The sequence below is a fragment of the Bolinopsis microptera genome, chromosome 6 (assembly GCF_026151205.1).
Source record: "Bolinopsis microptera isolate Bmic1 chromosome 6, MBARI_Bmic_1.0, whole genome shotgun sequence".
NCBI classification, from domain to species: domain Eukaryota; kingdom Metazoa; phylum Ctenophora; class Tentaculata; order Lobata; family Bolinopsidae; genus Bolinopsis; species Bolinopsis microptera.
Genome location: NC_087077.1, coordinates 19630394 through 19644859, shown reverse-complemented (window position 1 = coordinate 19644859; position 14466 = coordinate 19630394). Strand labels below are relative to the sequence as shown.

The window sequence follows — 14466 nt, the reverse complement described above, 5'->3', positions numbered from 1 at the left end:
TTGGCCAGTAAAATGGCTGATAAAAGCCTAGAAATGCTATTTTGCTTATTTATTTTGGTTTTAATCATAAGTACACATAATTTCGAGATATTCCATATCAAACAACTTGCACTAAATGGTTTTGAAATTGATACCATCACAATTTTTAGGGTTCAGGCCCCCTAAATTTTGAGGACAGAGGGAAGCCCTTTTTGTGGATTTGCACAAAATTTTCAATTCCCATGTCTTTAAAATGTATTCTGTGGTTATGAGCTCTCCGAGAGCTTTCTTCCGGTACCAAATTTGTCGTTGTAGGGTAAAAATTGAAGTTTTTAAGGAAAAAAATTGGCGAAATTTTGGAAAATCTTGGAAAATCTGCCGTTTTAGCCTCGAAATTCACCAAATTATCCAATTATAAAATACTTTAAGACCTTAACCCATTAGGGACGATAGGGTCGTTTTTAAGACCCACCTTTTCTAGACGAAAAACCAAATTACTAAACGCTATAACGAATCTATAGCATATATGCTCAAAATTTATTGGGCTACATATAATGAAGCCCAATAAATTTTGAGTATATATGCCATAGATTCGTTATAGCGTTTAGTAATTTGGTTTTTCGTCTAGAAAAGGTGGGTCATAAAAACGACCCTATCGTCCCTAATGGGTTAAATTATTATTTCATTGTCTTCAGCTCACTGCTAGCTACAATTTGACACTAAAATGGTCCAATTCTGACAAAATCTGAATTTTAAAATGCAAAATAAGAGGGTTTTTTGGTCCAAAAATCCACCAAAATGACTGTTTTGATCATAAAATTTGAGTTTTTATTAGATTTTTGCTACATTTTGCTAGATTTTGACTTAAGGGTATGTTCTTAGGCTTACCTATAGCCTAAGAATACATTTAGATATGTTTTGAAGCTCTAAATGTATTCCTAGACGCAATTTTTGACCATTTAAGTATCAACTAGCAATAGGCAAAAATTGCACATTTTCTACACGTCAAAGATTTTCAAAGCGCTCTGTAAAAAAAGTGCCACATAGTGCCGCAGGTTGCAGAGTTGGGTTTGCCTCAAAATAGTGTCTAGTTTCACATGCAATAGTGTTTTGAGGCGTGCTATGGTGTGCTCACAACTTTTTATGCCCATTTTTGTCAAAAATTTGGCTGAAAAAGCGTAATTTTTTCGCTCGCGCATCAAAAATCAACCAAAACTTCAATTTTCATAGGTTAAAAAACATTAGAAGGATGATTCTTTGCCTAAACATGACAATATAGCCTCCATTGTGGCACATAAGTTCCTTTTGGAGGGCTAAAATGTCAAAACAGGCAAAATTTCACTGAAAAAACCGAAATTTTGCCTACCTCTTTTTTCCTCAAAATTCATAGCGCGACTGCGAAAAGGGCTTTTGATGTTTTTGAAAACGGTTTTTTGCTCTGAATTCCCCTAAATTTTGACTATGAAATAACGTTAAATTCAAAACATTTATAGAAAGTCGATTTTTTGCTTAATGTCATAATGGTTTCCCACTGTGCTCCTCCTGGTTAAAACCATCCCACAATACTCAATAAATGTAATGTATTTGTAGTGTTGTAGTTAGTTTAATGACAAACTGTTAATCACAGTTACAATTGAACTAACACTTACACTGAAGTACAGTTTCTATACAACAAATATAGAGACAGCCTTGTAAAGATAACTCTAGCACAGTTTTCAGATTCATACATTTCCACTTCGTAGGTTTCATCTCAATATCTATTAAACTTAGATACATCCATTAAAGACACTAAGGTAAAGTAGCATAGCTACTGTAGTGACTGTAGTAGTCGCTGAAACGCGCGGCTAGCATGAGTTAAACTAACGTTAGTTCCCAAAATGACGGGAGTGTCGTAAAGCAGAGTCATTAGTGTGGGAATATACGGTGTAAGATATCAGATTTCCCAGAGGGTGGAATCCAGACTGTGGTTCTTGTCTGAGTAGTAATGGTATGTCTGAGTAGTTGGCTGGACTCCAAGACCGTATCAAGGTCTCCAGGCAGATTGCACGGAATTTACTGAAATATGCGACCCAAGGTGTCTAGATTCCTAGAGAGTGTAGTCACTTTAACCGTTAGAAATTGGGTAATAGCGCAGCAGTGAAACATTGCTGCTACTTTAACTAGTGGGATCTCACTTACATAAGACGCTATATTTGGCACTCTCAGCAGCTGTAATCGTGGTGTAAGACTTGTCTTTATCTTTTTGCAGTCTCTGCTTGTTTGCTCTACATTCCTCACTGCTCTCCGGTTCCTGTTTCTTGTTGTTTAGAGCTGTTACCAGGGCAGTTACCAGGGTTACCAGGGCTGGTTTAATGTATCAGTTCAAAGGGGAACTAGAAGACGTTAAAACTCTTATTATTGTGATGAAGACACTGTATGATGTGTTAAGGGGCTGCTGTTTCCTCTCTGAGAAGGTATGTTATAGTATATCAAGTTATATGCTACTACTAGCAGTAGTACTTATCCGCGGCAAATTCCTACGTGTATTTGCAGTATTTGTTTGTAGGCTCCAGTTACCAAACGCTAATACCTCGGACTTTACAGCACATATAAAATATTATGTTAAATTTCTGCGAATATTTGAGTAGTGAATGTGCATTAAGTTTATGACCCTACAATATTGGTTGGAATCCTTACCATACTAACATAAATATGTGCTGAACTATAGCTGAGTAGACATATATTTAGAGGATATTAAGTGGTAAGTGAGCATGAACCAGTGTGGCGAAACATAGGGCCCCGCACAGAGACATCATTCGTTCAAACTTATTTTATTTATTTATTCACTCTGAAAGGGTTCTCTTTTATTAAATCTTTAAAAGTTCAACTTTACCACTTATAACCACTAAATGTTCAACTTACAACCACTTTATAAGTTACACCCTGGCAATATCACCCTGGCAATATCACCCTGGCAATATCACCCTGGCACTATCACCCTGGCACTATCACCCTGGTTTATTTCCCACCACTGTGAGTATTACTGGATAACTGTGTCCGGCAAGTCTGACCTGGCGCCTGGCTGGTATCTATAATCACAGTACCCTCACAGTCTCACTATACTACCCTAGAGTGATGTAATGATAATGGGGGATATTGTTTCAGGATAGCAAACAGGAGACGATAAAGCAGGAGACGATAAAGCAAGCTACAGGACTACACCACCACCCGGACAAGCCTTTCTTGATACTCATTCAGGCGTGAGTACACAGTTACCAAGGTTACCGTTACCATGGTGATTACCATGGTGACTACACCATGTTGGGTGTTATATTTAGTTAACCTTTACATTGTACCACGTCACTCTTAGAGTGGTGATGTGCTGTACAGTGTGCAGTGTGCTGTCACCAGTTATTACTGAACAGTGAACATGTATCAGTATACAACTCTGGTTCCTACTTACATTAGAATTGTATACAATGTACATTCAATTATCGTACAATGTACATGGTACATTATACACTTCACAGTTTACACTAAAGTACACCATATTATATTACCAAAAGCTGGTCCCCAAAAAAACAAACATAAGTTTCTCAACCCCATACATTGTACATCAATAATTATTTATAGTGTAGGATTTCAGCAAATATCGCCTATTTCCATCACGGATCACAACTGTGATTAAATAAAATTAACTACTGCTTCTATTTATTTAAGAAATATTACTTAAAACTAACTTGATGTAAGTGTTAGTGAACTGACCCAGTATATATATATATATTACCACTGATAACAGTTACAAGATAAGATAAGAAACCTACTCTATTGCAGTCTGATATAACTGTATGATTTTAGTGGACCCTTGACATTTTGTCACGGTATGTGACCCCGTCATGTGACCCCGTCATGTGACCCGTCAACCATCCCACCATTCCCAATTGTACCTTACTAAATGAAGTGATAAAAACAGGGCACATAATCTAAACAACTGCTCACACAACCCTAATACAGAGTACAGACCCTCGTTACAAGTAGTGAGTATCATAGCCCCACAAGTAGTGAGTATTATAGCCCCACAAGTAGTGAGTATTATAGCCCCACAAGTAGTGAGTATTATAGCCCCACAAGTAGTGAGTATTATAGCCCCACAAGTAGTGAGTATTATAGCCCCACAAGTAGTGACTATTATAGCCCCACAAGTAGTGAGTATTATAGCCCCACAAGTAGTGAGTATTATAGCCCCACAAGTAGTGACTATTATAGCCCCACAAGTAGTGAGTATTATAGCCCCACAAGTAGTGAGTATTATAGCCCCACAAGTAGTGAGTATTATAGCCCCACAAGTAGTGACTATTATAGCCCCACAAGTAGTGACTATTATAGCCCCACAAGTAGTGAGTATTATAGCCCCACAAGTAGTGACTATTATAGCCCCACAAGTAGTGACTATGAGCACTATACCCCGTCTGAAGCCTGTAAACAACCACTACTTTACCCGGCTTACTCTGTGGTTACTGTAATACTCCTCATATTAGCTGGTAACCACAGTGCTGATAATACGCGAGCACTTCTAATGGGTTAAATCTCATTACTCTGATCCTTTAGTTCCCTCTGTGTGTGTGTTCTTTGAGTTGCAGTTTCTTTGTAATCTCTCTCAGTTTTCGGTACATTAAAACATTAAAGAGAGGTTTGGTAGGATTTGTGGCAGTATACGTGGCGACATTTCATTTTAAAGCGATAAATAAATTGCATTTATCTAGTTTCATTGGTTGAATAATAATGAATTAATACAGTTTATTAGCTCCAGGATTTCGCCCCGTTCTGTTTCATCCCCTTTCTCCAGTCTTAGTTTTCAGCTTGCAGTACTCTCTATGTGTGTTTTACACAGTGTTTAGTCTACCAATTAGTTAGTGTTATTCTGGTAGCGTGTTACGGGGCTATTAATAGAACTACTCTACAAAGTGGGACTATTGTTTTTATTACTAACGACTTAACGAGTTAGTTTTATATTATGAGAATTGGTTAATCACGCTACAATTAGTCAGCACTGGATCACACTAAAAAAGAAAGGTGTAAGAAAGGGTTTATATAATAACAATGTGAACTGTGTTTATCAGCACTATCTGGCTTAACAATGTGTCCACCACCTCCCATGTGATAGAATCTAACAAACCCACACACACTGATGTTACATTTAATATATCGAACAGTACCCCAATCTAGTGGATAGTCAGGGTGGGATCCCCGGCTGATAAACTAATATTAGTAATATTACTAATATTACTAATATTACTAATATTACTAATATTAGTAATATTACTAATATTACTAATATTACTAATATTACTAATATTAGTAATATTACTAATATTACTAATATTACTAATATTACTAATATTACTAATATTACTGACTATAACATCTCCGTCTGTAGGTTTGACAGAGAGTTAGATCACGTGATTTACCCGTTATCAGAGGGAGAAACACGGTTCATATCTCTGGGCACTCCACCCCAACCATCCTACACTGGGAGCGTTATTGTTATTCACACTAACGAGACTGTGGAGCGCTCTATCATGCTATCAGGTCAGTTTCATTTTCACTTTCACTTGTTTTCTGTTTCACTTTCTCTTTTTATAGTTTTAAATTTGATCTGTGGAAGATATTTTATAAAGTTGTTGCACGAGTGTAGCCTATAATTATAGCTATTATATATAACTAACCCACTATATTCAGGTCCCAAATGTATGCTCTGTAACGGGTCTAAGAAAACGGATTTAAAGTGCGGGCAGTCCTTCGACATCGGCAAACACTACAAGTTCATCTTCAAAGAAGCTATTGATAATGATGTTCCTTCTCCAGGTACTATCTTAATTTGACTCTATATGTCGACAGTCTTGTTTACTTGTCTCCTTTTTTTAATTAAATGTAATAATATGAATTACTGCAGAGTTGTTCTCTTACCTTAGTAAAACTATGTCATGTTTTCGTCAATTTAATATGATGTAACCCTGTGTTTAACATATCCGCGATGAGTTTAACTTTTTACAGTTTTACATTTTGACTTTTTGAGTCTGGTATTAAGGTCGGTTTTATGTCATAGGCCGTCTATCCGACTCCTAATCTGTTCGCCTGTAGCTGTGCGTGTCAGTTCAGTTAATATTTTCCTCAGATTGTATGTAGAGTTTCCTCAGAATTTTACAACTGTTAACAGTTAAAGAGATGGACGTTTAGTTCGATGTTGTCATCAAAATTGAAAGCTACAAAAACCAGACGAAACATTAGATTAAGTATAAACTTGTTCCTGTTGGTCTAGAACTACTTGGCTGCATTATAATACCTAACATTCCTCCCTCGGTAACCTGGTAACCTAGTAACCTGGTAACCTGATATCCTGGTAACCTGGTAACATAGTAACCTGGTAACCTGATAGCCTGGTAACCTGGTAACCTGGTAACCTGGTAACCTGGTAACCTGGTAACCTGGTAACCTGGTAACCATGTAATAACTAATAACATTATCTCCACAGAGATAGGATCACCAGATACACAGAGGACTCTCTCTACAGGCACCCTTACCTCCCTCTCCCCGGAACTCAATAACATGAGCACTATTATACACCAACACGCTGAGCCCCGCTTTATATTCTACATGGTTAGTCTTGCTTTATTTAACACAGGCTCTGTTTAGTGAAATTATAAATCTCACTCTTTCCGACAAATGTTGACAAATGTTTAATACTTGGAGCGTGGGTGGTTCTGTCAATAATCAACATGGAGGGTAATTCAATTATCCTTGCTGAAACTTTGCGTCAATTTCTGGGAATATTGTGCAACTTTTGAGATGAACGGGTATGTGGTAGACGATCACATGTCATACTTTTAATAGATTTGTTGCCACTCACGATTATAACATGGGTGATCAATATAATAATGACGATAAAACGGTTGTTGGCACTATGTAAGGGCCTCTATGTAAGGGCCTCTATTTAAGGTCCTGTATATGTATTATCAGCTGTATTAAAACCGCACTATTCTACAGGAACACAGACAAGTACTACTAGACAGTATCCTGGACTACGACACTCTCTGCAACAAGAACGTGCTAGCGTGCGCGCGGCTCACTATCATGAGTCTACGTCACGCGTTCGAGCACTTCACACCTGCTGAAATGACAGAGTTACTCGAGTATAGTAGAGATAGAATAGAACTGCTGGCTAAAGTGGTGCAGCAGAAAGCTGCTGAGCTCCTCAATACTTGCAATCCTAATCAGAAGTAAGTTGTGGATTCAATCCAACTCTAACATAATATCATATACAAGTCTCGTGTGAAGAGACGTACAAACTGTTGTCGTCCACAGATTTAAAACTATCAATGAATATTAACCTCCTTCCTCTTAGAAAGAGTGCTACAAGTTTCCTGAAGCCGATGGTTAAGCTGCTCTCCAGCACACTAGAGATAGTACACTACTTAAGAGAGAACCCTCTTCTAACAGATGATAAGATAGTGAACGAGATAGAGAAACTAGCTGTTCCCATGTACGAGCACATTGCTTATCACTCAGCTAAGGTACGTTACTGTCGAGTAGTGGATATTGTGTTTAATGTTTATAGTCTGTACATTATATTATAAGAACTGAACACTCCAATCCTATGAAACTAGTTTTACATATCTATTCTTATAGAGTTAATCCCCCCTAAAACTAACACCACTTTCTCAGATGGTATACGAGCTGCTGCCTAGTATCCTAGACCCGGTCCCCCTCCTCCCACCCTCTAAGCCCTCTACAGAGGTCCCCAGTGACGGAGTCCCTGTCTCTACTAGTGGCTCCTGTCAGGACGCTCCTGTTTCTTCTAGTGTTCTCTCTTCTGTTGAGGAGGACGCGCCTGTAAAGGAGGAAATACCTTCTTCTCCTCCTCCGACTGAACGGGGTAAGCAGATGTGTGACCCATTTTTAATTTATATATTTAATTTGTATATTTAGACTGACATGCTTTAATATTTGTACATTCAACTCTTATATAGAAGCGAATATAATTCCCACAATAAACCTTCTAAAAAACCTTGTTTCCTCAGAGAAGAGGAGATGGAGTGTGCCCTACCTAGCTCCCACGCGCAAGCGCAAGATGACGAAGGACAGGCCGCGCAGCGAGAGTCTGACGGGCACAGAGCGGCAGTTGTTGGGCGCGACACGCAGCAGTCCGGCCGGTGGTGCTAGTCTAAGTGCGGACGAGATTACTGATATCATCATGCAGTGAGTATACTCAAATATCAGGGTTACTGTTCAGTACTGTAGTTTACAAGAGAGTTACTAGTGAAGTAGTGACAAGTATCTGGTTACTAATAAGTTGTTACCAGTGACTACCAGTAGCTGGTTACTAGTTACCAGTTACTTAGTAACTTAGTTACTGGCAAGTGTTACTTATAGTAGGGGTAGTCTAGAAGATAGTAACTGTTATTAGGAAATGTTCCTTGTCAGTATTTGTCAGCTAACTTATTGTACCACGGGGCTGCTTTATTACCTTTATATTACACTAGAACTGCAAATTTAACTGTTATTGGGAAATGTTTCACACTAGAGCTTACTTTGGACTCTGTAGGACCTTACCTTAGTTACACTAACTCAATAGTTAGTAGGTAGTACACTATTACACTTGTAGCTTCTAACTAAGGTCAGTATTTCTGCAATGAAATTAACCAGTTACTATGTCAGTACTGCCACATATATTGCATAAAATAAACATAATATGCGGCTTGTTAGTGAGCTGGTTTGACATACATGACACATCAGTAATGCACCACTTTTAATTAGCTGATTCGCAGGATAGCTGTGTTTTATATCAACACGTTGTGGAAATTGGATTTAAGCTGCTCACTTAATTTAGTAACAAAGTACAATATTATTGTAACACTGAAATATGAGTCCTAGTTTTACGTGGTTAACACGTGGTTAACACGTGGTTAACACGTGGTTAACACGTGTTTCAGTTATCTGGACACGTGGTTAACACGTGGTTAACACGTGGTTAACACGTGGTTAACACGTGGTTAACACGTGGTTAACACGTGGTTAACACGTGGTTAACACGTGGTTAACACGTGTTTCAGTTATCTGGAGACGTGGTTAACACGTGGTTAACACGTGTTCTTATGTTCTACCCCACTTTATGGTATTATGTACGTGCTACCCGACAGTTATTCAGGACGGTGTATTTTACCAGGTTCTAATTTAAGTAAAGTCAGATTTGATTTGTTCTCCTAGTGTGAGACAATGCAATCTTATCGATATGAGCACGGGTCAGTGAATTTACTGCAAATAAAAATAAACATTACGTATTGTTGTCCGTGACATAATGGAATTCTCTGCCCACTTGGTATGCACAATATCTTTACCTGTGTTACAGTCTTACCTCATCCTTAAATGACAAATATTTCAGGAACGCGGTAAAGTTTTCAGGAAACCCGAACAGCCCAGGCTGCAGACGAAATACCGCTCGACAGAATCTGACTAACATCGGGCCCGGAGTTAAAGTCTTGGTTCAGTTGCTCCAGAAGTTTCACACTTTGAGTGAGTAACCTACGTTTTTTGAGGTATTTTACGAATTTCGCCCAGTTTTGGGGATTCTCCAGTCTCCTTCTTGGTCTGGCTAGATTTAGAGAATGCACATTCTTAAACTCAATGATTTCAGGTAATAACTGTAAGCTGAACAGCGCCATGGTGAAGCAGTTGTTTGTCTCGATATTCTACTTTTCTAATACCACACTGTTTAACACTATCATCGAATCTCCTCAATTATATTTCAACTGGAACAAAGGTTTGTTTGTCTCCGATAGACTTCAATTCATTCGTTCAAGCGTTCCCTCAAGCTGAAGCATTCCTAGCTAACTTCCCCGCGCGCGAACACCGAATCATAGTTTATTGATAAAACTATGCTATCGTAGATCTTTAAATAAAGCCGCGCGCGCATTTTTATCATATTTCATTGGTCTTATCAAGCATGAATACTTTCTAATTCAAAGGTTACCTGGGGACCTCAGGCTATCATGTTTATAAACATAGAGATTAGGCGGAATGACAGGCTGAGCGCGGCCCAGTAAATTCAAAGGAAGCAAATCAATTACCATTATTATATTATATATTATTATAAAATATATATCAGTATAAAGGCTCCAAATAATCCGAGTAATTGTTACAGGTATACAGATGAGGATACACCTAGATTACGTGTTACGCTGGACTCACCACGTGCAACTCTCCCACACTTCAAATATGTATTTCCGCGAACTTCACCAACTGTTAGATCTTCTCTCGCTCCCTAAACGAGATCTGTTAGCTTCCACCTGGGCCGCTTTATCTAAAACATTCCCCAACTTGTCACCAGCGCAACTTAACCACGTTTTATCAAACCACAGTGTCAGTCAGAAACCGAGGATCTGGAAGCCTTGTCCTCCCCTATCCCTGACAACTGACTCCAGCATCAGGATAGAGTTAACTTCGTACCCTCAGCTTGTTATTCCAAATAGAGGCTACAAATTAGCCAACTTCTCCGAGATTCCGGACAACTTGAGGCCAACTCTGGCTAAGTTAACAAAGAGCATTGTTTCCATGTCTCAAACGAAACGTAGTCCCGTACAAGCTAACACATTACAAGCTAACACATTTAAGTGCTCCCTTCAGAAAAACGACTCCAAATCTATTGGATTAAAATTAAAGAAAAACTCTCAAGGAAATATCCGTGTCAGTGACATTGTGTTAAATTCACCCGCTCAGCTCAGTGGAGAAATAGAGTGCGAGGACGAAATCCTCCAAATAAACAATACCCCAGTTTCTGGAAACAGCGTCGCTTTTTGTAAACGAATAATCATGAACAGCGAGGATAATGTCCAACTTCTACTGGGCAGGACTAAATTATAGTTTGTAGGACAGGATAGGTTACTATAGATTACTTTCTATGGTTTGTTTATAATTGTTTATAGGTTACTTTTAATTTTATATTTCGTTTTCTGAATTTGATTTCAAGATAAAAGACACTTCTGTTGTGATTGCTGATCAGTCTTTAAACGAGGCTACGATTAACAATTTTATTACATTTAAACAGTTTTTATTGCAACACTTTTGGGCTAAACAGTCCCAACTGGAACATGGTTAATAATATTAAATTGAGTACAATCTGAAATATGCGTCAATAAGTAGACTCCTTCAAATCATGCTTAACGTTTAAATTCACGATACAATCAACCACTTTGTATATATTACACGTCGTGATTATGAAATTTAAAATATTTACAAATTGGACAAATTTGTTAATTGACTTGTAGGTTTTATTGACTATTGAGCATGTTATTACTCGTTAAACCAACTAATAGTACTATTGATTTGTGTTAAGTTTTACCTTTCTTATTAGTGGATTCAATTCTATTTCTAAAATTGATGAATAACAGTGATTGATGAATAACAGTGATGTTTATTTTAAACTTATTTTTATAAGTTTTGTTAAGAATTGAGGTTTGAACGAACATAAAAAGTCTATTATTTGTGTTTAGAAACTTTGGTCAGCTTTTTCCATGGAACCTCATATGGGCAGGCAAATTATTTCAGACTGGCAATAGGAAACGTCTGTCAATTCCACATGATTTTCACTTTCGCGAGACAAATAATTACAATGATTACCAGTGTCGCAGAAGTATAGTATTTCAAATTTTGTGATCAGCGAGAGTTACTAATATGAATTACAATAAGTCTTACTCGTAGGGGGAGAGGGGGGCACATTTTCAGGTTTTATAGAGTTACACAATCCAAATAAATTTGAAAATGTTTGCAGTCCCCACTTCCTTCCCTTCGGCTCTGAGAGAATAATTCTCGGAACAAAGAGTTAGGTTTTGGTTAACTGTATTAGTCATAGGATTTTTTATGAATTGAGAAAATGTGTCCCCCTACCTCATAAATCATAAATCAACCATATTAACATAGCTATAAATATTGATATTTATATAATATCATATCAATTCATCTGATATCATGTATCGTCAAAGAATAACATCCGATATATTTTCATCTAATATCACAAATAATATTCCTCTAAGTCACGAAATATAACAATCAAAATCACTTTTATCAAGAAACAATTATTCCTCAAAGTCACTTAATATCTCAATCAAAGTCTCAAATATCAAGAGACTATGTTTCCTCAAAATCACTTAATATCCCAATCAAAGTTCCTTATATCAAAAGACTATTATTCCTCAAAGTCACTTAACATCCCAATCAAAGTCCCTTATATCAAGAGACTATAATTCCTCAAAGTCACTTAATATCTCAATCAAAGTCTCATATATCAAGAGACTATTATTCCTCAAAATCACTTAATATCCCAATCAAAGTTCCTTATATCAAAAGACTATTATTCCTCAAAGTCACTTAACATCCCAATCAAAGTCCCTTATATCAAGAGACTATTATTCCTCAAAATCACTTAATATCCCAATCAAAGTTCCTTATATCAAGAGACTATTATTCCTCAAAATCACTTAATATCCCAATCAAAGTTCCTTATATCAAAAGACTATTATTCCTCAAAGTCACTTAACATCCCAATCAAAGTCCCTTATATCAAGAGACTATTATTCCTCAAAATCACTTAATATCCCAATCAAAGTTCCTTATATCAAGAGACTATTATTCCTCAAAATCACTTAATATCCCAATCAAAGTTCCTTATATCAAAAGACTATTATTCCTCAAAGTCACTTAACATCCCAATCAAAGTCCCTTATATCAAGAGACTATTATTCCTCAAAATCACTTAACATCCCAATCAAAGTCCCTTATATCAAGAGACTATTATTCCTCAACGTCACTTAACATCCCAATCAAAGGTCCTTATATCAAGAGACTATTATTCCTCAAAGTCACTTAACATCCCAATCAAAGTCCCTTATATCAAGAGACTATAATTCCTCAAAGTCACTTAATATCTCAATCAAAGTCTCATATATCAAGAGACTATTATTCCTCAAAATCACTTAATATCCCAATGAAAGTTCCTTATATCAAGAGACTATTATTCCTCAAAGTCACTTAACATCCCAATCAAAGTCCCTTATATCAAGAGACTATAATTCCTCAAAGTCACTTAATATCTCAATCAAAGTCTCATATATCAAGAGACTATTATTCCTCAAAATCACTTAATATCCCAATCAAAGTTCCTTATATCAAGAGACTATTATTCCTCAAAGTCACTTAACATCACAATCAAAGTCCCTTATATCAAGAGACTATTATTCCTCAATGTCACTTAACAATAACATCACAATCAAAGTCCCTTATATCAAGAGACTATTATTTCTCAAAGTCAATTAACATCCCAATCAAAGTTCCTTAAATCAAGAGACTATAATGTCTCAATGTCACTTAACATCCCAAATCCCAATCAAAGTCCCTTGACCTTATATCAAGAGACTATAATTCCTCAAAGTCACTTGATATCTCAATCAAAGTCTCATATATCAAGAGACTATTATTCCTCAACGTCACTTAACATCCCAATCAAAATCCCTTATATCAAGAGACTATTATTCCTCAAAGTCACTTAACATCCCAATCAAAGTCCCTTATATCAAGAGACTATTATTCCTCAACGTCACTTAACATCCCAATCAAAATCCCTTATATCAAGAGACTATTATTCCTCAAAGTCATTTAACATTCCAATCAAAATCCCTTATATCAAGAGACTATTATTCCTCAAAGTCACTTAATTTCCCAATCAAAGTTCCTTATATCAAGAGACTATTATTCCTCAAAGTCACTTAACATCCCAATCAAAGTCCCTTATATCAAGAGACTATTATTCCTCAATGTCACCTAACATCACAATCAAAGTCCCTTATATCAAGAGAATATTATTCCTCAATGTCACTTAACAATAACATCACAATCAAAGTCCCTTATATCAAGAGACTATTATTTCTCAAAGTCAATTAACATCCCAATCAAAGTTCCTTAAATCAAGAGACTATTATTCCTCAATGTCACTTAACATCACAATCAAAGTCCCTTATATCAAGAGACTATTATTCCTCAACGTCACTTAACATCCCAATCAAAGTCCCTTATATCAAGAGACTATTACTCCTCAACGTCACTTAACATCCCAATCAAAATCCCTTATATCAAGAGACTTTTATTCCTCAAAGTCACTTAACGTCCCAATCAAAGTTCCTTATGTCAGGAGACTATTATTCCTCAACGTCACTTAACATCCCAATCAAAATCCCTTATATCAAGAGACTATTATTCCTCAAAGTCATTTAACATCCCAATCAAAATCCCTTATATCAAGAGACTATTATTCCTCAACGTCACTTAACATCCCAATCAAAATCCCTTATATCAAGAGACTATTATTCCTCAAAGTCACTTAACGTCCCAATCAAAATCCCTTATATCAAGAGACTATTATTCCTCAAAGTCATTTAACATCCCAATCAAAATCCCTTATAT

General features: G+C 36.7%; 1 protein-coding gene across 2 annotated transcripts in view; it reads left to right on the top strand.

Annotated features, from left to right (window-relative positions):
• LOC134817300 (uncharacterized) overlaps window positions 1-11669 on the top strand; it is a 47046-nt gene extending 35377 nt beyond the window's left edge. The window contains exons 11-21 of one of the 2 annotated variants that reach the window (XM_063826436.1): window positions 3124-3218; window positions 5396-5547; window positions 5698-5823; window positions 6491-6615; window positions 7003-7235; window positions 7361-7529; window positions 7681-7891; window positions 8037-8214; window positions 9398-9528; window positions 9650-9775; window positions 10157-11669. In XM_063826436.1, the coding sequence (XP_063682506.1) occupies window positions 3124-3218; window positions 5396-5547; window positions 5698-5823; window positions 6491-6615; window positions 7003-7235; window positions 7361-7529; window positions 7681-7891; window positions 8037-8214; window positions 9398-9528; window positions 9650-9775; window positions 10157-10875 (2265 nt within the window). In that variant the 3' untranslated portion in view covers window positions 10876-11669. The remainder of the gene's footprint in view (window positions 1-3123; window positions 3219-5395; window positions 5548-5697; window positions 5824-6490; window positions 6616-7002; window positions 7236-7360; window positions 7530-7680; window positions 7892-8036; window positions 8215-9397; window positions 9529-9649; window positions 9776-10156) is intronic. The other variant, XM_063826434.1, reaches the window with a different exon arrangement.
• The last annotated feature ends 2797 nt before the right edge of the window (window positions 11670-14466 follow it).